Genomic DNA, 25265 nt, shown 5'->3' on the forward strand with positions numbered 1-25265 from the left:
TATACTTATATTATACTTATATTATTATTATAACTCTCTTAATTATAACCCTCCTAATTTCAGTATACAATATCAAAAATGAATACAGCATTTCTTTAACAGAAAGTCGAAATATAAGACAGAAATGCGGACTGAAATGCGAACTAAATAAAAATCGTCTCCCAAGAAAAACAGAAACTCTATTTTAAGCACTTCAGCTTTATTTTTGTATTGAAATATGTTACCATCGGAACTTACCCCTTCTAGCCCCGGTCTCCTTTACTTACGCACGGTGATCGTGATACCACTGTCCATTGAATGAATCTTAATGTAGACCAGACCTGGCCAACTAATTGTTAACGAGCTCCAGTCATTGAAACTGCTGTCTCAATTATCGCGTCCACAATAGCGCTTTGTGTTATTGTTTATTTTACAGCTGGTAGAACAAGGGACAAGAGAAACTTAGCACGGCGCTTCCTAAATTACAGCTAATCCTTATTGAGCATTCATCTATTTAGCAGACTCTCTGAAACATATTCGCAATAAACAATCTTGCAAGCGGAATGAAAATTCAATGGAAAATCCAAGGAGGCTGAAAATCGAAACAATTTTTCGCTACGGCTGTCCACCGTGTGCAAACCTCCATTGCGCGAAAATTAAAGTAAGTGCGAACGGATCGTTTTTAACGCACAGTTTTAAAAAAAAAAAATCAATTTACCGCCCCTGATTCAACTTTTCTTTTGGTGGAAAATTTTGATATAAAAAATTTTGATGGAAAAAGGCTATATTTTATTCTGGAATAAATAAGTGTTATAGCTTACAATCCCGTGTAAATAATAAATATCAATGAAACGATCTTTTTTCTTTGCTTTCACATTTTTATTTTCAATTCTCGATTATATTCGAGTGTTAGAAATTATAGCAGCATAAAATACAACGCCGCTCGAAGTATCTCGAGTGTGCACAGTTTGGACTGTTTAGCGCGCTCGAATTAACTCGGGCGTACAAGTTAAGGGGTTGAACAAATGAATCCGCAACGATTTTACAATGCTTCATGAGCACGTCTTTTTCTTTTAACCCCTTAATGCACAGTTTTTTTGAAAAAGGCCGGTCAAAAGAAATAAATTCTTTTTAATGTAAAAAAACACAATTTAAAACGTTGTCTTGGCAAAAAAATTAAAAGAATACAAAAATAATCAAAATTTTTATTTTAATTTTGGATTTTGATCCACATTGCAGAAAAGAGCCGAATATTGCAATGTTACACGTACATCGACTTTTTTATCTTTCTTTTCGAATTGCTATTTCGGAAAAAACATATTTTTATCGGTAAAAGTAGATAAGCAATATCCAACCAAATCCACATCCTCAAAGGTTTCTATTTGTTACCGGCCCTGACTCAACTTTTCTTTTGGTGGAGAATTTTGATATACTGCGCTTTTTTGTTCCATGGAAAAAGGCTATATTTTATTCTTGAATAAATAAGTGTTATAGCTTACAATCCCATGTAAATGATAAATATTAATAAAACGATCTTTTTCTTTGCTTTCACATTGTTATTTTCAATTCTCGATTATATTCGAGTGTGAGAAATTATAGCAGCATAAAATACAACGCCGCTCGAATTATCTCGAGTGTGCACAGTTTGGCCAGTTTAGCGTGCTCGAGTTAACTCGAGCGTGCACGTTAAGGGGTTAATTCCGATGGTACAAAGTTATGGCCATTCAAGATTGTTTAATTCCCGTCTTCCGCGGTGGCGGAAGCTTGTTTATTCAAATGTATTCGCGTTGCATCGACCACACACCTACGAACACGCGTAATCGATTCTGTTTTAAAAAAAAAATATTCAGCATCGATCCGCGGTGTCGTTCCTCGCGCGCGCCCCTTTCCGATACGTCGCCGACAACGTTTCGTCGCACCGGCGGGATCCGGTCGCACGTAGATAAATTTTTCCTCCTCGCGCGAATATAAAATCCGACAGAGGCAATTTGACGGTCGGCTGCCGGCTGTTTCCGCCAGTGAATCGAACAATCGTTTATCTGCCGATGGCGAAACGCGCGAATTCGGTACACGGTTTAATTTAATCATCGGTAGCATGTGGAATAACGGGTACACGACGTTTCGCGCTGGATCCGGCCTCCCTTTGTGTGTCTACTCTTTAATTGCGTAACTGAGTCTTGCATCGTTTACATTCAGTGAACATTGATTTCCGTTCACTAACAATTCTGTTCATTCGTCTCTATTTGGCTGCGATCTGAAAATCGTCTCGCTGACAACTCGGTTTCGACACATTTCGAAATTATTCTTCCATTCGTGATCATTGCACTGCGTGATAATACAGGGTGTCCCAAAATTATGGTGTTTCCGGGTTAATGATGGATTCCTCGGGTCATTTCAAGTAACTTTCTCCTTTACAGAAATTGTCTACGAGGCGTCGTTAACGAGTTATTCACGAAAAACACAATCGGAGAGCAAGTGCGACCAACGCCCCGCCCTTGCGACGCGTCGCGCAGGCCGTCTGACGCAGCTGCAACGGTCGCGAGGGCGGAGCGTCAGGCGTGCGCGATCTCTCATTGGTCAGCGTTTTTCGTTAATAACTCGTTAACGACGCCTCGGAGAACATTTTTGTAAAGGGAAAAGTTACTTGAAATGATCTCAGGAACCTCTCATTTCCTCGAAGCACCATAATTTTGGGACATCCTGTTTGTATAAATCTGTAGACGATGCTAAGCGTTTAATCAGTTAGTTAGCTGTGTTCGACGAGTACACATCATCGTCGCTCTAAAAAAGGGGTGCCACAGTTAATTAATTTATTCAGACTGACCAATAGATCGCTTTCTATTTAGTGCTTCGCACTCCATTGTCGTCGCAGTCGCCAATCACAGAGGCCAACGTATAAATGTATAAATGTACAACATAAATTCGAAAACGACTCGAATTACAGGATTATTCGAAAACAATGGAGCTTCCGAATGTCGGAGTTTTCGTTTGTTCCCCGGGCAGATAAATTATTTGCGTAAACTGTATCTTGAAATTTTAATTAAATACGAAATAATCGACGGCCGTTCATGTGTTCGGAGATATTATTCGAATATTATCGTCGCGAATGTTTGTCAATTAGAGACTGATCGATATATGGCCGGAAGGGTGTCCGTCAGGTGTCTATATATCTGTAAAGACCTTCGGAAATGTCAAACGACGAGTGGTGTTTAATTGACAACGAAATTGATGATTCGGTCGTAATTCTGCAAGCTGTAAATCAAACGTGTGATCGTTCGAGCTCGTGTACAAATTGAGAGACGCGAACAAGAAATGTGGGCGAACGCTGGCGAAAGAATTGATCGATCGTTGTCATTCAAAGCAATTTACAGATTTTTCCATGATAAATAAAATGTATAAATAATATTCTTAACATTTCGTATGAATAAAAGAAGCAGCATCGATCGATCGAAAGTGACTGTTTGAACTAATTCAACTATTCGCGCCGTTGACAACCATTCTTCTCGCGATTTCAACGATATTTTCAATCTTTCTTTTTCAAACATTTCTATATAGTATCGACGAAAACATCTACATTTACGTTTGCATTAACGATGATATAAATTTCAATATTTTAAATTCCGATGTTGGTCGATTGGAACCGTTGATATCGAAGGAAATGGAATCGTTAATTTTGCTGTCGTTATTTTTGCATTAAGGCTGCTGTCATTATCATTTGTAAATTTTATGTTTCCGAGAATCGCAGAATAACGCGACACTGATTTACTTGTATTTGTGTTTCGCTACATGGTATTTCATGAAAAAAGATGTAGGTCGTTATAAAACAACGAAGGCATGTTGCCTATAACTGATGCATATGGATAAACTCGAAATCCTCTCTTTTCGTGTGCATTAAACATCATGTTGTACGATCCACTTGTTGCTTTGTTTACTAAAAAGGCAGAAATGAATTCGGAAACGTAACAAAAGTCAACGATCGAATTTGCGCCGCAATGGAACGCGTGGAGAAACTGTTGTCGAATAAGTTTCACGTGTGACGCTCAAAATAGCTTGTAAATGCATTTGTAATGGATACCATGCGTAACATAATTTGTTAATGTACACGGCTTTCTGTTTTAAAAAATGAACACTCGCCCGCATTTTACTTTGCTTCATGAGTACAACCGAATACTTGAGATTTTTCCATTTAATATTTCATATATATTTATATTATATAATTATTATATTATAATATATTTATATATTATAATTATTATATTATATAATATTTATATATTATAATTATTACATTATATAATATTTATATATTATAATTATTATATTATATAATATTTATATATTATAATTATTATATTATATAATATTTCATATATTACATTTAATTTCAAAAACCATATCACTCGCTAATATTATAATATAATATTATAATCATGTAATTATACATATACATAATTATGGGATTAATGGAACCATATTTATTTATAATTAAATAGCCGATCTTTCAAGCGGTATCAGATTGAAATGAAAGGATCATTTAGTTTCTTTTTTATATCGTGCTCGAAGGAAAAGTAATCATTAATAATTATTAATAATAATAATTAATCATTCTTCTCCAGAATCACCCTTCGCTGTTGCTACATTTCGTTGCGTTTATCTAACTTAAACGCATACGCCGTGCACCACTTAAACATTATTTAATTATCTAAACAGTATAATCATTTAAACATTATTAATACGCTGCAATAAGCTAAGAAAATCGGCGCAACGTGTTCCAGCGTAACGGACGATGACGATGAACGGAAAGTAATAACGGTAAGATTAACGCCAATCAAAACGGGGGGACCTCACGCGATCCCCCACGAAAAAACAAGGAAACGTGACCAGCCCACAGCGTGGTAGATTTGATTGCGGAACATGTCGATCCAAATCTAACACTTGTGAACCCTGAAATAACCGAGATTGGGCTATTAGCGCGGCTCCATTATTAACAAACCGAAGGAAGACGATTTACCGCGGCTCCTGTTGCAGCTGTGACCGATGCCCTCGTATTTCTCATCGCAGCTCCAGCATAACCGTGCGGTGACAAATTCGATAACTTCGTTTCCGTTAATTTATTGTTACGATTCGGTTCAATGACTGTTTCCAGTTTTATTTTTTTTAATATCGTTTTAGCGTACGTGCTGGTATCTCGGGATATAGTAGGGTATTTTTTTCGAGTCTCCATTTTCGATTAATTGCTCGAGTATTATTTATCATTAAACCATTATATTTATTATTTATTCTTACTTATTATTTATTATTTATTCTTCAGGCAAATTCCCATTTTGTTGAATCGTTTTCTAAAATATCTAAAGAACGGTACAATTTATAATACAATTAATTAATTTAATTTCGATCAACGTACGCATTTTCCAGTATTTTTCAAATATAATAACATAAAATAGTAATATAAAATTCCAGAGCCACGAAAATCTCAAGATATCGAATAATTCGAAAAATATACAAATTCCACATTATATTCGTTCTACGATACAATAAAAATACAATGTTATAAAAACAAATTACATTTCCGCCCCGATCACTGGGTCATCGAAAAGGTGTCAAATATTTTGCAATTAACGAGAGTATCATTCCATACAAACTTTTCTTTAGAAACATCCACTTTGAAAAAAGGACAATCCATCCTTCCAAATAAAATAAACTATCTTATTTCTATAACAATGTGTAAACACCTTCATGCAGGATCGGCCTCAAACTATTCTAAACATCTTGAAATTTCAGAGTACGTTTTCATACTCGTCGTAACCCAAAAAATGCTGTCACTTCTCCATGACGAGTATACTCGTCGAGCACGGCCAAACCGGTTAATAAGCGAATTTATAAGAGAAATCCTTTTCCTCAATTGTCCAGTCACCGGGACACCACCATTTGCCTTACGTTTACCCGCGAAAAGTGCTGTTGATCGGCGCAAGCGTGCTGCGAGGGCCGGCTTCGAAGCGCGCGGCGTTACATCGTTACTCAATTGAAACAGAGCACACAGTTAATGGAAAGTTGTCGCATAGTGGGTCGTTCCGTAGTCGATCGATGTTACTGCAGGTAAAAGCGATCGACGGTCAAACGAGCCACCAGAGGCGAACCGGCTGGCCGTGGTTGCAGGTTGCATAATTCATGCAGGGACACGATACGAGACAGGATGCGCCTGATGACGTGCCCCGCGAACGCTCCACACTGCTCCGCTCCGCTTTGCTCTGTTCCGATCCGATTCGCTCTGCTCTCTTCTGTTTCGATCCGCTCTGCTTTGCTCTGTTTCGATTCGCTTCGCTCTGCTCTGTTCCGATCAGCTCTTCTTTGCTCTATTCCGATCCGATCCGCTCCGCTTTGCTCTGTTTCGATCCGCTTTGCTTTGCTCTATTCCGATCCGATCCGCTCTGGTTTGTTCTGTTCCGATCCGCTCTGCTCTGCTCTGCACTGCTCTGCTCTGCTATGCTATGCTCTGCTCCGCTCCGCTTTGCTCCGTTCCACTCTGTTCTGCTCTGCTCTGCTATGCTCTGCTCCGCTCCGCTCTGCTCTGATCTGCTTTGCTCTGCTCTGTTCTGCTCTGCTCTATTGCGATCCGCTCTGCTCTACTCGATTCCACTCCGCTCTATTCTGCTCCGCTCTGCTCCGCTTTGCTCTGCTCTGCTCTGCTCTGCTCTGCTCTGCTCTATTCTGCTCCGCTTTGCTCTGCTCTGTTCTGCTCTGCTCTATTGCGATCCGCTCTGCTCTGCTCGATTCCACTCTGCTCTATTCTGCTCCGCTCTGCTCCGCTTTGCTCTGCTCTGCTCTGCTCTGCTCTGCTCTATTCTGCTCCGCTCTGCTCCGCTCCGCCCTGCTCTGTTCCATTGAAAACTTCATCGAAACCAGGACATTCGATCTCTTCGCCTCGAAACGAAAGAATTCGTTAGTATCCAAAATTTTAACACATTATACATTCCCTGATAAAATTTTTGCTCTTTCCGCTTCGTCGAATGAATGATGTATTTCGATTTCGTGCGCCAGGCAGCGTGCTCTTCTATTCCAATAAAGACTAAACAATAGAATTGTCTCTCGCGCTCTATAAAACGGATCTACGATCGACTCGACGCGCCTAGCACTCTTCGAAATGATCTTCGAAATCGGTGCGCGCGACGCGAGTTCAAAATATTATGTTAACCTGATGAAATATAATCGTCCGATAATTGGCAGTCGCGCGGATTCGCGGAATTGCCGGGCTTCCCGGTCCCGGATTCAATGAAACGGAAACAGGAACTAACAGGTCCGGTCCTCAGATATCGTCCGCACTTCAACGCTGACAGCCAATTTCTCATTGATAGCCCCCCGAATCAGCTACGCGCGGCCGACAGACGATACGTCATAAACGGTTCAGGGCGATATTTACGAGCCACCTGGCGATCGTAACCGCTTTTATATTGGCAGGAAATTCGAGCGCGCTGAGCTAGGGAACCGTCGCGCGGAGCGGAACAGAGCGGAGCAGAATAGAGCAGAGTGGAATCGAGCAAAGCGGATCGCAATAGAGCAGAGCAGAGCGGATCGGAACAGAGCAGAGCGGATCGCAATAGAGCAGAGCAAAGCAGAACAGAGCAGAGTGGAATCGAGCAGAGCGGATCGCAATAGAGCAGAGCAAAGCAGAACAAAGCAGAGCAGAGCGGATCGCAATAGAGCAGAGCAAAGCAGAACAGAGCAGAGTGGATCGCAATAGAGCAGAGCAAAGCAGAGCAGAACAGAGCAGAGTGGAATCGAGCAGAGCGGATCGCAATAGAGCAGAGCAAGGCAGAACAAAGCAGAGCAGAGCGGATAGCAATAGAGCAGAGCAAAGCAGAACAGAGCAGAGTGGAATCGAGCAGAGCGGATCGCAATAGAGCAGAGCAAAGCAGAACAGAGCAGAGTGGAATCGAGCAGAGTGGATCGCAATAGAGCAGAGCAAAGCAGAGCAGAACAGAGCAGAGTGGAATCGAGCAGAGCGGATCGCAATAGAGCAGAGCAAGGCAGAACAAAGCAGAGCAGAGCGGATAGCAATAGAGCAGAGCAAAGCAGAACAGAGCAGAGTGGAATCGAGCAGAGCGGATCGCAATAGAGCAGAGCAAAGCAGAACAAAGCAGAGCAGAGCGGATCCCAATAGAGCAGAGCAAAGCAGAACAGAGCAGAGTGGAATCGAGCAGAGCGGATCGCAATAGAGCAGAGCAAAGCAGAGCAGAGTGGAATCGAGCAGAGCGGATCGCAATAGAGCAGAGCAAAGCAGAACAAAGCAGAGCAGAGCGGATCGCAATAGAGCAGAGCAAAGCAGAGCAGAGCAGAGCGGAGCAGAACAGAACAGAGCAGAGCAGAACAGAGCAGAACAGAGCAGAACAGACCAGAACAGAGCGAAGCAGAGCAGAGCGAAGCAGAGCAGAGCAGAGCAGAGCAGAGCAGAGCAGAGCAGAGCAGATCGGCACAGATTTCACGAAACAAAAAACTTGAAATCTTAAAGGCATCATTTCATATACAATTTTAATGTTATCATTTATATCAAAATTTCTCTTTCTAGTTCTCGCACGCGTGGTAACAATGCGCTTTCATCGATATGAAATGCGCGGACGGTTCGGCAAAAAGAGAACTCTGTTTCCGTGCTTTGTGCGATGGTTTTCACGACTGATCTCGCGCCAGCGATAGTCCTGCTACGTGAGAAACACGAGAAGAATTCGCAGCAGTGAGCAAAATAAAAACACCATTGGTAGTACAGGAAGGATCAGGAATATTGCTTGGCGGAGAAACCGCTTGGAAATCAGTAGCGTGAAACCCCTGTACGACTGCTCCGAGATAGCTGTTCCAGTTCACGACGAGACTGCTGCGATCCTTTTCACACTATCGTCCGTAATCTTCATCCCGTTTAGCTGTATATCGAATATTTTCGTGCTTTCTTCGTGCAGAGTGTAGAGGGAAACGATGAACCGTTCGCGTGAAATCATACTGTTCGATGCACGACAACGCCGGTAATAATTTAAACAATTTGACTTGTGGATCTCTGATTGCGAGCTATAAACTATTGAAGATGGCAAAAATTGCAAGTTTTTACGACTTTCGACCGATAACTATATATAAAATACCCCTCTAATTTCCATTCTATTATAAAATATAATATATATATATTATATATTATTATTATTATATTATTATATTATTATTATATTATTATATTATTATATTATTATTATATTATTATATTATTATTATATTATTATTATTATATATTATATATAGCTATAACTATAAATAACTATACATAAAATATCTAGAGATTTTGACGTCTTCCAATAATTGTACGAGACGTATAATTAGACTAGAATAAAAAGCGAAGTTCGCAATTTTTTACGACTCTCGATCGATAACTGTAAAATATCTCGAGATTTTTACGTCTTCCAATAGTTGTACGAGACGTATAATTATGCTAGAATAAAAAGCGAAAATTGCAAGTTTTTACGACCCCCGACTGATAACTATAAAATATCCCGAGATTTTTATATCTTCCAATAATTGCACGAGACGTATGATTATACTGGAATAAAAAGCGAAAATTGCAATTTTTTACGACCCTCGGCTGATAGCTGTAAAATATCTCGAGATTTTTACGTCTTCCAATAATTGCACGAAACGTATGATTATACTAGAACAAAAATTTAGAGAATGCATTTTCTGAATCTCGGTAATTTATTTCGGGAACAACACCAAACTGTCGCTTCCCTTAGCATCGACGTAGCAATAAATTGCACAGGCGTAGGACTAGCACGGGGAAATTCACAGCAGCCGGAAATTTGGCATTTCCGGGAGAAATTACTGTACATACTGAAGAAAACAGAACCGCCGATCTATGCAACGTGAAACTGACGTCCTACCACCTCTTATTAGAGTACAGAAAATTACAAAGTCAAAGGGTGCAACACAAATTCCTTTCAAACCTCAGCCAACCACATGAAGAACACCTTGCAGTACCTAAAATTGATTGGCACCAAATTGATCAAAAGGATAGAACCTACTGGCGGAGTCGCTAGTGACCTCGATGTCGAGATTACGTAGATCTCGGGGGAAAAAACGAAATAATTTATTATTTGAAATTGCTGTTATCTCAAACGATGTCGATGTTATTTTTATTTTCAAACAACAGCGTTGAAATTGACGCTCCGAAATGAATTGTTTCAAACATTTATTTCTTGGGGTAAGTGTTCCAATTACTGTGCCCATTAGAATGAAGTTTCGCAGTTCGAAGTTTTCGACAAATTAGATAGCTTTTTTTACCTGCACCGCATTTCTTAAAACATTTAAATATTGTGTTAAAAATTAAATTAATTTAAATTAAAATTATAACTTAATTTAAACTAAATTAAATTGAGATATATGAAGAACACAAAATCTACAGAACAGTTTTCGAGTTACTGTGCCTTCAAGAAGACGAAAAGTTAATTTCTGTTGCGTCAGTGACTGAGCATTTTCTAATTACAGTAAATTCTCCCTAATTAACGCCCGGATGAAATCATTACCAGAAAATTTTTTAATTAGTTTTCGTATTTTACAGGTCTCGAAAAGCTAAAGTTTCCATTCTATGAAAATTACGAATCAAATATTATTTAACAATTCAATATCTTTAATTTATTAATGCTATTTTGAACACTAGATTTACGGAGCACAAAAAGACAGCTGTTTCATATCAGTTTATAAAAACAACAATAAGAAATTTACTGTAATCTTCAACAAGCGCTATTGTAACATTAAGGAGCACAAAAACAGCTGTTTCATATCAGTTTATAAAAGTAACAATAAGAAATTTACTCCAATTTTCAACAAGCGCTATTGTAACATTAAGGAGCACAAAAAACAGCTGCTTCAAATCAGTTTATAAAAATAATAATAAGACATTTACTCTAATTTTCAACAAGCGCTATTGTAACATTAAGGAGCACAAAAAACAGCTGTTTCATATCAGTTTATAAAAATAACAATAAGATAATCTACTCCAATTTTCAACCAGCACTATTATAACATTAAATTACGTACGAGTAACACACAAATTGACTAAACAACTCGTAAATCTATCTTCACGATATGAACAATAGTAAATCAAAAAATTAGTGTCCCATAAATCTGTCCATAAATAAATTAGCGTCTCATAAATCTGTCCGTAAATAAATTAGTGTCTCATAAATCTGCTGTTGAACATATCCAATATTATTGCCATGGCACAGTAACCAAGGGGGAGTTTTTGTAAGGGGGAAGAAGCACAGTAATCGGCGCACTCACCCGATTCCCGTTCCGAATAAAATCCGCCAGGCTGCTTGGTGTATCTCAGTGTGACAGAAACTGCGTCTGACGGAAGGTTAATACATGCCGTCCTAGAAACGTACGCTCGCGACGGCTGTTCGCCGCACGCGGTTGCACGATGGTTTCCCTTTCGGAAAGGGAAAGGGGTCGGAGGGCGGGAGGAAGCGGGGAACGAGACATTGAGAAACACGCGTATCGCTGTTTGTTATCCGGATTCCACTGTCCCCCCGGTCGCAACGCGGTAATTCCCGGCCCCACCGTAGAACAGCAGGATGTACCTACTTCCAGCCGACCTTTCGAGTCAAAGACGAACGTCGAGCGGCAGCTTTCGAGCCGTGATATCCCATCTATCTAAGTGGTAGCTTATGCAGCAGTTTGCGTGACGTACTGCACCGGCGTTCCTTTACCTCGGGGGCATTTGCGACCATTAGCGCGACGGCTTTACGGGCCGTTAATACCCGACAAATCTTACGTGCGCAGGAGAAAGCAGCGTTATTACCGCGACGTTGCACGAAACATCAACCCTCCCCCTATATGCCACGTCGCAACGCAGGAATACGGAAAAGTGCATCGTGATTCGTGCATCGAGATCCCCCCCCGGTGCACACAGTTAATTCTGTGAACATCCTGCGTCGTTCGGAGTTAGGGTTGACGGGGGTAAGGTAAAGGACGTTGTTACTGTTTGCTGTAAATTCTCTCCACGATTGTCGCTCAGTTTGTGCAGAAGAATGGACAGTTTGGAGAGAGGAGATGCGACTGTTCGAGACTCGCGACTGGTTTTTATAGTCGCCGATCGTTAAAGATGATAGAATTGTCTCTTTTCAAATTGTTCATTGCTTGGTCGTTGCTAGCCATTGCTAGCAGACATTGCTATGTATTATTTTTATTTAGTTGCGCAATATTGATTAAACAAAGCCTCGACAGATGAGCGATTGACCTGGTCCATCAAACTGTCTCCAATCATCACAATCGTCGACCAAATGATATTGAAACGAAGTTACAATAAAAATTGCACCATTTTATTATTATTGTTATCATTATTATTAATATTAGTATATTATTATATAATATAACTATATTAATATTATTATTATTATTATTATTTTATTATTATATAATTAAGTTAATATTAATATTAATATTACTATTATTATCAATATTATTAATATTGAATTTATTTCAAAGAGCTCGCATTTAACAGTAAAGTCATTAACAACCGCTTCAGTGTCCATGATCGGTCTAAAAACTGTTCTTTCCAATTTTCCAGATTTAAATTCGCGATTAAATGAAATCAATACACAAATCTATACACAGCAGCCATTTTCGAATCGTGGCATGAGTTCTCCGAATTGCCTTCCAACCATGACCCTCCGAATTGTCTTCGAATCGTCTCATGACCCTCCGAATTGTGTTTGAATCGACTCATGACCCTCTGTATTACCTTCGAATCGTGTCATGACCCTCCGAATTGCCTTCGAATCGTGTCATGATCCTCCGAATTGCCTTCGAATCGTGTCATGACCCTCCGAATTGCCTTCGAATCGTGTCATGACCCTCCGAATTGTCCTCGAATCGTCTCATGACCCTCCGAATTGCCTTCGAATCGTGTCATGACCCTCCGAATTGTCTTCGAATCGTGTCATGACCCTCCGAATTGCCTTCGAATCGTGTCATGACCCTCCGAATTGTCTTCGAATCGTGTCACGTGGCCTCCGAATTGTCTTAGAATGGTGGCATTTGACCCACGAATTGCCTTCGAATAATATAATAATTTATTCCGCAATATACGACGAAACAACGGAAAGTATTACAACGGTATCATTTACTTCTAATTTTGCCGTAAATACGTAAACTCGGCAGTCTGATAATTATAAATAAAATCTGAAACGACCGCGGCACGGAACGTGTTTGTCAGGTGACAGCGTGACCACCACGGACTTCGGAAGTTCGCTGCTCGTTTCGAAGATTCATAGCGTTGATCGGTTCAGGTACTCTTTGCGGCCGGCCAGAGGGAGACAGAGACAAACAAATCGTGGCAGACGCGCGGAGATAGGAGGCAGGAAGACCGACGGGAGTGGACGAGGGACAGGAACATTCCCCTCAATTTATATAGATTGCTCGGAGTGGCGTTTCGAGTTCAAGTAACGAGGCACAATTCCGCGGCCGGTCGAGTATTTCCTTCCTGAAGTGGAAAATCCATTATATGGCCAGCCATACAGCCGTCCGGACGGGGAGAAAGTTCGCGATACGTGTATGGTCAGACGACCAGCCCCGTATACAACGTTATCTGGCCGAATCAGATTTTAATGCTGACGGAGACGCACGATAAATACATATCAACGGCCGGTACAATATATCCTAGAGTTTCAGCAGACTTTGACCCACGAACAATATTTCGTGAATCCGTCCACGTGCTGAAATACGGTATTTTATTATACCGAGTGCGCGTGTGCGACATAATGTTGAATATATTCTCTCGGTTCTTTGTTTATAGATTTTTAGAATTGTATTTCCAATGATTATTTGGCAGCATTTTGTTTAACAGGTTATTTTTCTATTAGGTTTAAGCAAAGCTGTTCCTAAATTATCATGATATTATTATTATTATTTGCATTTTACTGCGTTTAATGTTTCTAGCATATTTTTAGATAGCATATTTTTTTTGGATATATATGTATTTCTGTTGATCCGAAGTTAATGAACAAATTAGGTTATTTTTCTATTAGGTTTAAGCAAAGTTGTTCCTAAATTATCATAACATTAGATTATTATTTGCATTTTATTACGATTAATGTTTCTAGCATATTTTTAGATAGCATATTTTTTTCTTTTAAAAAGATATATATGTATTTCTGTTGATCCGAAGTTAATGAACAAATTAGGTTATTTTTCTATTAGGTTTAAGCAAAGTTGATCCGAAATTATCATAATATTAGATTATTATTTGCATTTTACTACGTTTAATGTTTGTAGCATATTTTTAGATAGTATATTTTTTTCTTTCAAAAAACCATATATATGTATTTCTGTAGATCCGAAGTTAATGAACAAATTAGGTTATTTTTCTATTAGGTACAAGCAAAGTTGTTCCGAAATTATCATAATATTAGATTATTATTTGCATTTTACTATGTTTAATATTTGTAGCATATTTTTAGATAGCATATCTTTTTCTTTCAAAAAAACATATATATGTATTTCTGTTGATCCGAAGTTAATGAACAAACTTAATGAATAAAATCGTATTTAATTTCGTCAGAAAATAAAATAAAATTATAAATAAAACTATCGGCTGAAACTAACATTTATTTCTTAGTAAAAACTTACCGCCACAACGTGTACACGCGTTTCATTTATCAAAGTAATTCCCTTTTTGAGGGAAAAGAAAAAAGAGCAAGCAATTACAAAAGGCTAACCGAAGTTAGCATACGACCGATTGAATGGAAGCAATCGTTTCGTACCGATAACATCGAAGTCCGCCGAGTCGCGCCGGTTACCAGCGAAGGGTTGAATTTTGCTTTCGTTAAAAACGAATACACGAAGTTCATCAGAAGCGAGCACGTTCCGCGTCGATATATCTAATAAAATATTCCGACGCAGTTTGCCCTAGTCAGCGTCTATAAAAATTTATTCATACACAATGTCGCTTGTAAATGGAATATATTCATAGAATGTAAATACGACGGGAGCCGGTGAAACGTGAAGCGATAAGATGCGCGCGAGCCGCGGCCGATAACGTGGTTAAAACGTTCGAAAATCAACAATCGCAAACCCGAGGCGAACCTGGGGCGATCTCGGTCAATTTGTAATGCGGTTCCTCCGAATTTAGCTAATGCTTTAATAGCATCGGTTAAGAGGTTCGATCATTTATTCAAATCGACGCGAGACCGGCTACGGTGTTCCCGCCGATCGATGCAGACCTATCGCGTTACACGTCTATCGAAACTATAGCCGAACGTATGAGAATGTCGGTTCCCAGGAATTGATTTAAACGATCTATCGGGTTACAAACTTTATCTCCATAGCAATCATAGTAATGGTACATACAATATGCATGTATTATGCGGGGTTGTTCGTCACGTGTTGCCGCTTCGATTTACACGGCTGTTATTATTCATAGAAAAGAGTGGTCGAACAGCTTTCGCACGAACTATGTTTCACTAGGAATTACTATATTATTAATTACTATTAATTTAATTCTTTTATTATTACTATAATATTGCTATATTATTACTATATTATTAAAATTACTTCCTCGGCGCTGTTATCTTTTTTTCTTTTTGTTATGCCAGCCGTTTGCAATTTTCCAAAATGAAGTTAGCCACTGTCTACTAAATTGACTCCCTCTGGCATCTCAAAAAGAATGTAGATCGCTCGGTCCAATTATAAAGAGGTTTTTTTTCATCGTTTTTATATCGTTTCAAAAGGCGTTCGAACGCTTTTTGCTATGCAGATCGGCTTTGTCAGTTTTTGACACTGCGCTCGCATCGGAAATATCAACGTCTTCGCTCCGGTGATCAGGCTTTAAACGAATTTCGACGGGGAAATTTCGAATATGCATGACGTCGCGTGTAAATTCCGCAACGATTTGGCTGTCGGAAGTTTCACCTCCAATGAGAGATAACAGATACCACCGCACGTAGTTCCAGTCGCGTGCGCTCGTTGCGGAAACAAGAAGAGAGATCAACACGTTTGCAACATCGCTCTGCTGAAAAATGTATTCAATCCTTCACCTTATAACATCAGAACAATCCTAAATGTTCCTTAAAAATGTTCTTTAAGAAATGTTCTTTAAAAATGTTCCTTTCGCGTTGCGTTTAAATAGAAATAAAATGCTATTACTTTGTTAACGACACTTACGTCAGCTGTAAATGTAACTGTATAGGGTGTCGCGAAATTCTGTTACTTTCCTGAGGTCAATTGAGGTAACTTTTTCCTTTACAAAAATTGTCTACGAGGCATCGTTAATGAATTATTAATGAGAAACGTTGACCAATGAGAGACGAGATCAGCTGGCGCGAATGGCAAGAATGTACGAACTCGGCGACAAAATAATTCGCTTGCAATAATATCATTCCGAAGATCAAATAACGATCGCTTTAACAAGCGTGCTGCTTAAAAGAAATGTTGCGTAAAGATCTGCAGTCAATTAATCAAAAGAAAGAGTAAAAGTCAAAAGATTTAATTTATTTCATTTAACATAACCTCGACGAATATTAAGCAGTTAAAAGCAAGATACAGTAATGTCTCCCTAACTGTGTGTGTGTGTGACGCTCAAATTATCCACAAAATATTTATTATTTATTATTTATTATTATTCGAGCCTTGCAGCTCGTTTTTATAACTGTTGAAAATCGGTAACTATAAAAACGAGTCTCCTCTTCCCAAATTGTCCATTTTTGTGGACGATCTGAGCGTCAATTAGGGAGACATTACTGTAACATGAATCGAATGAAAATTCGAAATTACGTTCGAAAGTTTCGACCGATCTTCGCACAGCGCGCCGCCATTGTTTCTTTCGTGATTATTCGTACACCCTGTATGCACATATTGGAGACGTTAATGCGCGATAGGAGCAACCTGCTCGCCGTATACATATACATACGCAGAACGAAATCGTGCGGCAGCTCGTGTCTGGGCTTTGTGTTCAAACTTTCGGTCAGATTGCGTTGCATGGCGGTGCGAGCGTGTGGAATGAATTCCGATTAATCAGCCATGGGTAATATCGTCACAGAAGTTTATTTCACGTGCCAGTAGAGCGGCAGCCGATTCGTATTTCTACTTGTCCTGCTCCCGCGCTCTTAATACCGCGCGCTAAAAATAAAGCCTCCTTTATGGAACGCTTCGAAGACCGCGCGAATCAAGATTCTCGACTCCTCGAATCACGCGCATTGCGTTTAATATATGTACTCAAAGTTTCTCGTTCGAATATGAGTCGCTGTATTTATCGGTTCGCAGGCGATTAAGCTAGATTTCAAACCCGAGAAGTGGGAGCCTTCCGAAATATTTTCAAACATTTGTATTTGGTGCTGTACTTATCGGTTCGCAGGCGATTAAGCTAGATTTCAAACCGGAGAAGTGGGAGCCTTCTGAAATATTTTCAAACATTTGTATTTGGTGCTATACTTATCGGTTCGCAGGCGATTAAGCTAGATTTCAAACCCGAGGAGTGGGAGCCTTCCGAAATATTTTCAAACATTTGTATTTGGTGCTGTACTTACCGGTTCGCAGACGATTAAGCCAGATTTCAAACCCGAGGAGTAGGAGCCTTCCGAAATATTTTCAAACATTTGTATAATATTTGGTGCTGTACTTATCGGTTCGCAGGCGATTAAGCTAAATTTCAAACCCAAGAAGTGGGAGCCTTCCGAAATATATTCAAACATTTGTATTTGGTGCTGTACTTATCGGTTCGCAGGCGATTAAGCTAGATTTCAAACCCAAGAAGTGGGAGGCTTCCGAAATACTTTCAAACATTTGTATTTGGTGCTGTACTTACCGGTTCGCAGACGATTAAGCCAGATTTCAAACCCGAGGAGTAGGAGCCTTCCGAAATATTTTCAAACATTTGTATAATATTTGGTGCTGTACTTATCGGTTCGCAGGCGATTAAGCTAGATTTCAAACCGGAGGAGTGGAAGCCTTCCGAAATATTTTCAAACATTTGTATTTGGTGCTGTACTTATCGGTTCGCAGGCGATTAAGCCAGATTTCAAATCGGAGGAGTGGGAGCCTTCCGAAATATTTTCAAACATTTGTATTTGGTGCTATACTTATCGGTTCGCAGGCTGTTAAGCTAGATTTCAAACCCGAGGAGTGGGAGCCTTCCGAAATATTTGCAAACATTTGTATTTGGTGCATTTTTGTAACGGTCTGTACATGCTGCTGTGACGAGCAGAGAATAGATTTCTATCGTCAACGTGTTCATCGTAATTATTAGTCTCGAATGGCAAGGTTAGACTTGACAGTTGCAGCCGTCCGTACGCGGGCACAGAGCGTTAATTAGACAACAGTCGAAGTTCGCCGGCTGCAACATACATATATATACGTATATATATTACAGCAGACGGATATAGTCGTCGAGTGTACGAGCTTTACTACTTAACCAAACCATTTACATAATTTTCGTGAATTGTCAATTTGTGCTGAGGTGACACTGCACACAGCAGTGTAATCAAACACCTAAAATTCATGGTTGTTCCCTGCCACCGAGAAATAATCCACTGTCATACAACTTCCTCGCAACGTGTCTTCTTGTTGGAGTGCGAGACCGTTCCGTGGATCGTGGATTATTGAAAATATAATAAAGAAATGTTCTCGCGAATCTTGCTTGCGCGTAATTAATAATAAATTAAAAGTACATATTTACTAAATATTCTCAGTAATAGAGATATAGCTGCTCCACTGCCGCAGCTAGGGAGAGGGGGAATGTGAACGCCAAGGCGACTTCTTGTCGCGTGAAGACTATAGTTCAGCCGTCACTAGCCAGACTTTCAATTTTACTTTTAGTAAAATTTGTAATATTATTCTATGGTTCCAATTTTATGCACTTCAAGGGTCTCGACTCGTTTACCAGTAAAATAAATAAATGTCTGGAGTGCATAATCTATGAATGAAGTTTGTAAATTTGTTTACTAGTTATATATATATATATATATATATACATAGTACGTAGTATATATACATATATATACATTTTAGTATACTATATAGTATACTATATATAATTATAAATAGTGTTACAAAATAGAAAGAAATATATAAAGAGAAATATAAGAAATATATATATTCTCTTTATATATTTCTTTCTATTTTCTTACACTATTCTCTATATCGCAACAGAACAGATATCTTTCAACACTGTCTACTAATAGGTTCTTGCCTATATAATAAATAAATAAATAAATAAATAAATAAATAAGTAAATAAATGAATAAGTAAATAAATAAATAAATAAATAAATAATAGAACGTTCAAATAAAAGAGCATCCATATAAGAAAACGTTCACTATATCTAGACTGCGAATTTTATGCGTTTATGAGAGAAATAAATAGAAATTTGAAACACAATAGAAATGAATAAAATTACGAAACATTAATAGTACACTGTTTACAAGTCACTAAAATTATTGAGAATAAAATTATAGAATTTTCAAAGTGTAACAAATGTAGAAAATGTCTATTTTGCCCCCCAAAAATCCGCAGTCTAATTAAAACCGAGCTTCCACTGTATTTATTACGTGCAACAATGAATTGGATATTATTTTTATCATAACGTATTCCTTTCCACGGAACTAACAAGCGATACATTTGCTATCGTTATAAATTCTAGAGCAAATTTGCCACTTAAAAATATGCAAGTCATATGCTGTTATATTTAGAACACACGCACGCACGCACGCACGCACGCACGATATTACTACTCATAATCTCCCTAGTACACATACGCTAAATTACTAGGAGGCATGCCATTGTCTCTCACATTGCTTGATAACGATCTTGAGTTACAATTAATACACCGCGTAATTGTATAACTTTTTTGGAGTATTTCCGTACGCCTCTAAGTAATTGGAAATAGTATAACCAATAATAATTCCGATTTTTCCCTGGCATTTTCAAGTTATTAGATTCAACGAAGATCGGCGAACTACGATAAATTTCTATTTCTGTTTCTATTTTTTAATTAGCGGCGCTTCTGTAACGCAACAGTGACAATTAATTAGGATCATGCATCATACATTTTCAGCTGCATAGAATTCGATAATGCGAAACAAAGTGATCGCGTATTCGTGTTTATACTATTTAATACAAGTTTTTAATACAAGTTTCTCATACTACTATACTAGTTCACGTAATTCAGATTCGTCGTAATCGTAATTAAAGAAACGTGCCAACTGTACAGCTAGCAAAACTCGTCGGCTTTAATGACAGCATCAAGACATGGCACGTTATCGTTGTCGTCCGACTCGTGATCCATAAACGAAGGATATTCCGCAAATTCGAGCTAATTTACTTAATGGAAGAAAAACTAAAAAGTTGGAGGTCATCGTGATGATCGTATGTCCATCATATGTCTTGTTTCATGGAAATCTTAATTAAATTCAATACACGCTCCCTACTGTTTTCTTTACGACCTTTTTTATAATTTGATCTGCCGACGATAAGCACATTCGTTGTACACAAAATATTGCGCGAGTTTCAAAGATCATGGTTCGATCAGAAGGCCGGTAATACTAGTCATTTTTAAGAAGTTTTTCCTCTTCGAAATCGTTAATTTAGTTTTTGGAAACGATAGTTTTTTGTATTTAAAACGGTTTATTTTTTTTTATTGCCTCGTAACTGTTCGACCATGAGAAAATCCTTCGTGCCAGATATAAATAATGTAATATATTACATAAAATTGAGTTTGTAATTTCAGATGAACCTGTGTGTGTATAATAATATTAATATATATTTTATATTATATTATTATTAATATATTATATAATAATATTAATATATATCTTATATTATATTATTATATTATTAATATATTATATAATAATATTAATATATATTTTATATTATATTATTATTAATATATATCTTATATTATATTATTATTAATATAGTATATAATAATATTAATATATATTTTATATCATATTATTATTAATATATTATATAATAATATTACGTATATACAATATAATACCGAAATATACGAATACAAATTTTACTACAAATACTAATACAATATTACAGTACAATATAAAAAAAATCAACATATTTGAGTACAATACAGGTCATCCAAAAATTATATTACTTCAAAAAAATTAGGGGTACCTAAGATCATTCGAAGTAACATTTTCCTCAGCAAAGATACAATCAGCAGCTTTGTTCGCGAATTATTAACGAAAATAAGAACGAACAATCGGTCGAGGCCCAGTTCCGATCATTTCACAATAAACATTAATTTTCCAAAAATCGCTGGGACACGCGCGTACCGCCAAGCTCGGAAGGGTCCAACGTTGAAGGCTTGGCTTGTTCAGGGATTAGGGGATAACCCCGGTCGAGCCAATGAAACGGAAAGTTCGCGAACTTTCCACGGCGGCCCTTCCGAAAGCGTGAAAGTTCCCTCACGGTAATCCTCCTGACTGACGATCATTGTGAGCCAGTTCCGTTCAGTGACCTACAGTAGGTCAGACACTGTCGTGACGTATCTAGGTCAAAGAACCAGTTCAACAACTTGAAACGATCGCCGCGTCCGACAGACCGTCTGTTGACGCCGGCTCGGTGACGTCAGCCGAGCCTATTCTCGACGCGAAGCCGTAGCTTTATCCACGTTGTAAAAATAACGAGCGAGCCGCTTTACAATCGGCCGTGAAACGATAGCCGTTCAATAGAATCGATTCGGCTGAACGCAGACGGCCGGGCCGGGTCGGGCCGGGTCGAGTCGGGCCCGCCTGCACAACGGCACGCGGCTGGCTAACGGCGCGCCGTTTAGAAGAACGGCTTCTTTTTCTCTCTTTTTTCCTTTTCTTTTTTTTATTAGCTCCCAGGAACCGGTGATCGAACGATCTCTTACTTGATAATGAGAATCCGCCGCGATCCGCCGCCGCGATCCGCCGCCGAGGGGCTCCCATGCAAATGTTTTATGCAAATGCGCTGAACCAATTGTCCTGAACGGCTCTCCAATTCTTTTGACGATCCTGTGATTCGTGATTAGCGGAATGAGGAGAATAGAAGAGGATGGAGAAATGGAATTGAAGGAGACACGGTTCCCTGGGGGATCGCTCGTTGCCAGATCCGCGATCCGTTGAAATATTCATAGGCCGAAGTTGTTTTAACTGTAATTTACAGTTACAAGGGCTTGGCTATATAGCCGGTTCCGTCTTAATATGCCATTAACCCTTCACCGGGCTATCGAATTTGGTTTGTAAAATGCAACAACTCGATTAACCTGGTATTCCAGTTCGGAACTTCGGAAAAATCGATCTTTCGATTTCTGTGTCGCTCGAAAGTACGGTAATGTCTCCCTAACTGACGCTCAGATCGTGCACAAAAATGGACGATTCTTGGAAGAGGAGATACGATTATTATTGACATAACCTTCCAGCTCGTTTTTATAGTTGTTGACAATTCGTGACTATAAAAATGGACCACTTCCTAAATTGCCCATTTTTGTGGACGATCTGAGCGTCAATTAGAGAGACATTACTATACTCCTCCCGACGATAACGTCGACGGAAAAATTGTATACTATTCGTGAGAAAAACGACGGGGTTTATTATTATTATTATTATTATTATTATTATTATTATTATTATTATTATTAGTATTAGTATTATTAGTATTATTAGTATTATTATTATTAGTATTAGTATTATTAGTATTATTAGTATTAGTATTATTAAATATTATTATTTTTTTAATTATTATTATTATTATTATTATTATTATTATCAGTATTAGTATTAGTATTATTAATTATTATTTTTTTTATTATTATTATTATTATTATTATTATTATTATTAATTTGTAAGAGAATCCTTCGAGAATGGTTTGGAAAACTGGCGGGGCAAAACTCGCGAGCAACGCGAAATTTGCGTCCTAAATAATTCGTCAAATTTTACGAGACAAGGCTAACTTTAAGAAGAATCGTTCCTCGATTAGATTATGCTTCTTGCGAACTAGCTCATAGAAATTTATGTCGTTGCGAAGATTCGTGATCCGGCCATTGACATAAAGTGGTTAACGTCGTGTCTCTGTTTCGTTTTCAGAGTTCGAGTCGAATACTACGTCAATGAAAACACGTTCAAGGAAAGGCTTCAACTGTATTTCATCAAGAACCAACGTTCCAGTAAGTATATTCTATAACTCCGGCGATCTTAACACTGAACCTACCGAGGTCTAAAAGCGACTAAAATTGTTCATAATTTTTATGAGAGCTTGTGGCTCAGCAAAGAAAGATATTCAACAGTATTTAATCGAAGCAGCTTTATGATAATTATGAAATGAAAAATGTAGAACGACGACGATAGGTTTAGCGTTAAGTTACTGTTTTAGGCGAATCAGTCGCTCGCACTATACCTTTCATAAGTTCTCACACTCATGATTGCGTAGAATACAGGCAAATTGTTCATACGAAAGTGTTCTTCTAGGCTTATTTTCATTTTATAAGTAATCCGACAATTCCATTGGATATACAGATATATATCTGTATATAGGTATATAGGTATATGTATTCAAAATTATGGTACCTGCGGGAAATGAGAGATCCCTGAGATCATTTGAAGCAACTTTTTCCTTAGCGAAAATGCAATCCGCGGCTTCGTTTACGAGTTATTAACGAAAAACGGCGACCAATGAGAGGCGAGATCAGCTGTCGCGAGGCGGCCGAGCATCAGCTGAACTGGGCTTCGACCGCCGCGCGACGACTGATCTCGCTCCTGATTGGTCAACGTTTTTCGTTAATAACTCGTCAACGATGCCTCGGAGAAAATTCTCGCAAAGGAAAAAGTTGCTTCAAACGACCTCAGGAATCCCTCATTTCCTTGTAACACCATAATTTTGAGACACCCTAATTTCTTCGAAAGATAATTCAGCAATTCTTAACGACGACTCAGAGTCGCCATTGCGCAAAGATCCAATTGCTTCGGATTCGTCGAACGTCCAATATTTCTTCCCGAATCGGACACGTCGATATTATGAGATTTCGATAACAATGTCGCCGGAACACGGTCTATACAAGCTCTCGAACTCCTAAATTAATTCCCTCGCCGAAGTTCGACGCGAGATTACGGTCTCCTGTGGAACGGGCACTCGAGGACTGCCACGCGAAAAGATCGTTTACTCTCTATCGACATCTGCCACTCGGGCTGATCGTCAAGCTTTTTGATCCTAAAAGAGTTCACGGCACCGGAAATTTCTCTCTAAGACACGTAACTCGTTGCATGCCGGCGCAACGTAATTTCGGGAAGGCAGTGATATCGTGGCAGGCACAGACGGGCCACGTAGACGTCCGCCGGCAAGACATAATCTTTTGAAGCCGTTGGCACCAGCCGATAACGGATCCCGTTGCCGATACCAGACTCAATTCCTCGCGTATCGACCATCGCGCGACAGCCACGTCGTCGTCCTACACGAAACCATGAAAACGACGCCGACGTCGCGCGCCGAGCAACGGTTTCTCGCAACACCACCGCGATTAAAATAATCTGTCTGGGGATGGCGCTGCTGGATGTCGATAACCTTCGACATATTTTCTTTGATCGAGTGACAAGTTTCCCCCCCAGCCTGGCTGTCGGTTTTTCTACCGGAACGGAACGTGCGCCGCGATTTGTCGCGCGACGACTGCAACAGGGAATAGGCGCTGCAAAAGGGACACGTATCGAAAGGAACATCGTAAATATACGAAAGAGAGAACTGTTCGGAGCGATCGCTTTTTTTTAGTTTCGTTTTTTTAGCGACATTCGTGTCCACGCATTCGCACCTCGGGCAGGGCAGGTTGTTACTATATGATAGCTGATTATTGTGCCTTTTTAGCTTGCTTTCAAGCGTAATTAACTTTATATTTATCGAACGAGATATGTTGAATTTTTCGGTTTAAATTCGACGGATTATTATAATATAGTATAAAGCAAAAATTTATTGATAAGAGGACAATGATAAGAGGACCTTTTGCTTGAAATTATTTTTATAATTTTTATTATTTTATCATATTATTATTATATTATTATATTATTAAATATATTATATAATTATATAATATATTTAATAATATATTTATTAAATATATTATATAATTATATAATATATTTAATAAAATAATAATATAATAATAATATGATAAAATAATAAAAATTATAAAAATTATTATTAAATATATTATATAATTATATAATATATTTAATAATATATTTATTAAATATATTATATAATTATATAATATATTTAATAAAATAATAATATAATA

The 25265-nt window shown here is 38.5% G+C and overlaps 1 protein-coding gene across 1 annotated transcript in view; it reads left to right on the forward strand.

The window, feature by feature from the left end:
• LOC143259763 (potassium channel subfamily T member 1-like) overlaps positions 1–25265 on the forward strand; it is a gene marked incomplete at its 3' end in the record, with an annotated part of 266946 nt that overhangs the window by 217599 nt on the left and 24082 nt on the right. Inside the window, 1 exon segment of the mRNA XM_076523269.1 lies at positions 23071–23150. Within this exon segment, the coding sequence (XP_076379384.1) occupies positions 23071–23150 (80 nt within the window).

The sequence above is a fragment of the Megalopta genalis genome, chromosome 6, assembly GCF_051020955.1.
Source record: "Megalopta genalis isolate 19385.01 chromosome 6, iyMegGena1_principal, whole genome shotgun sequence".
Lineage (NCBI taxonomy): Eukaryota > Metazoa > Arthropoda > Insecta > Hymenoptera > Halictidae > Megalopta > Megalopta genalis.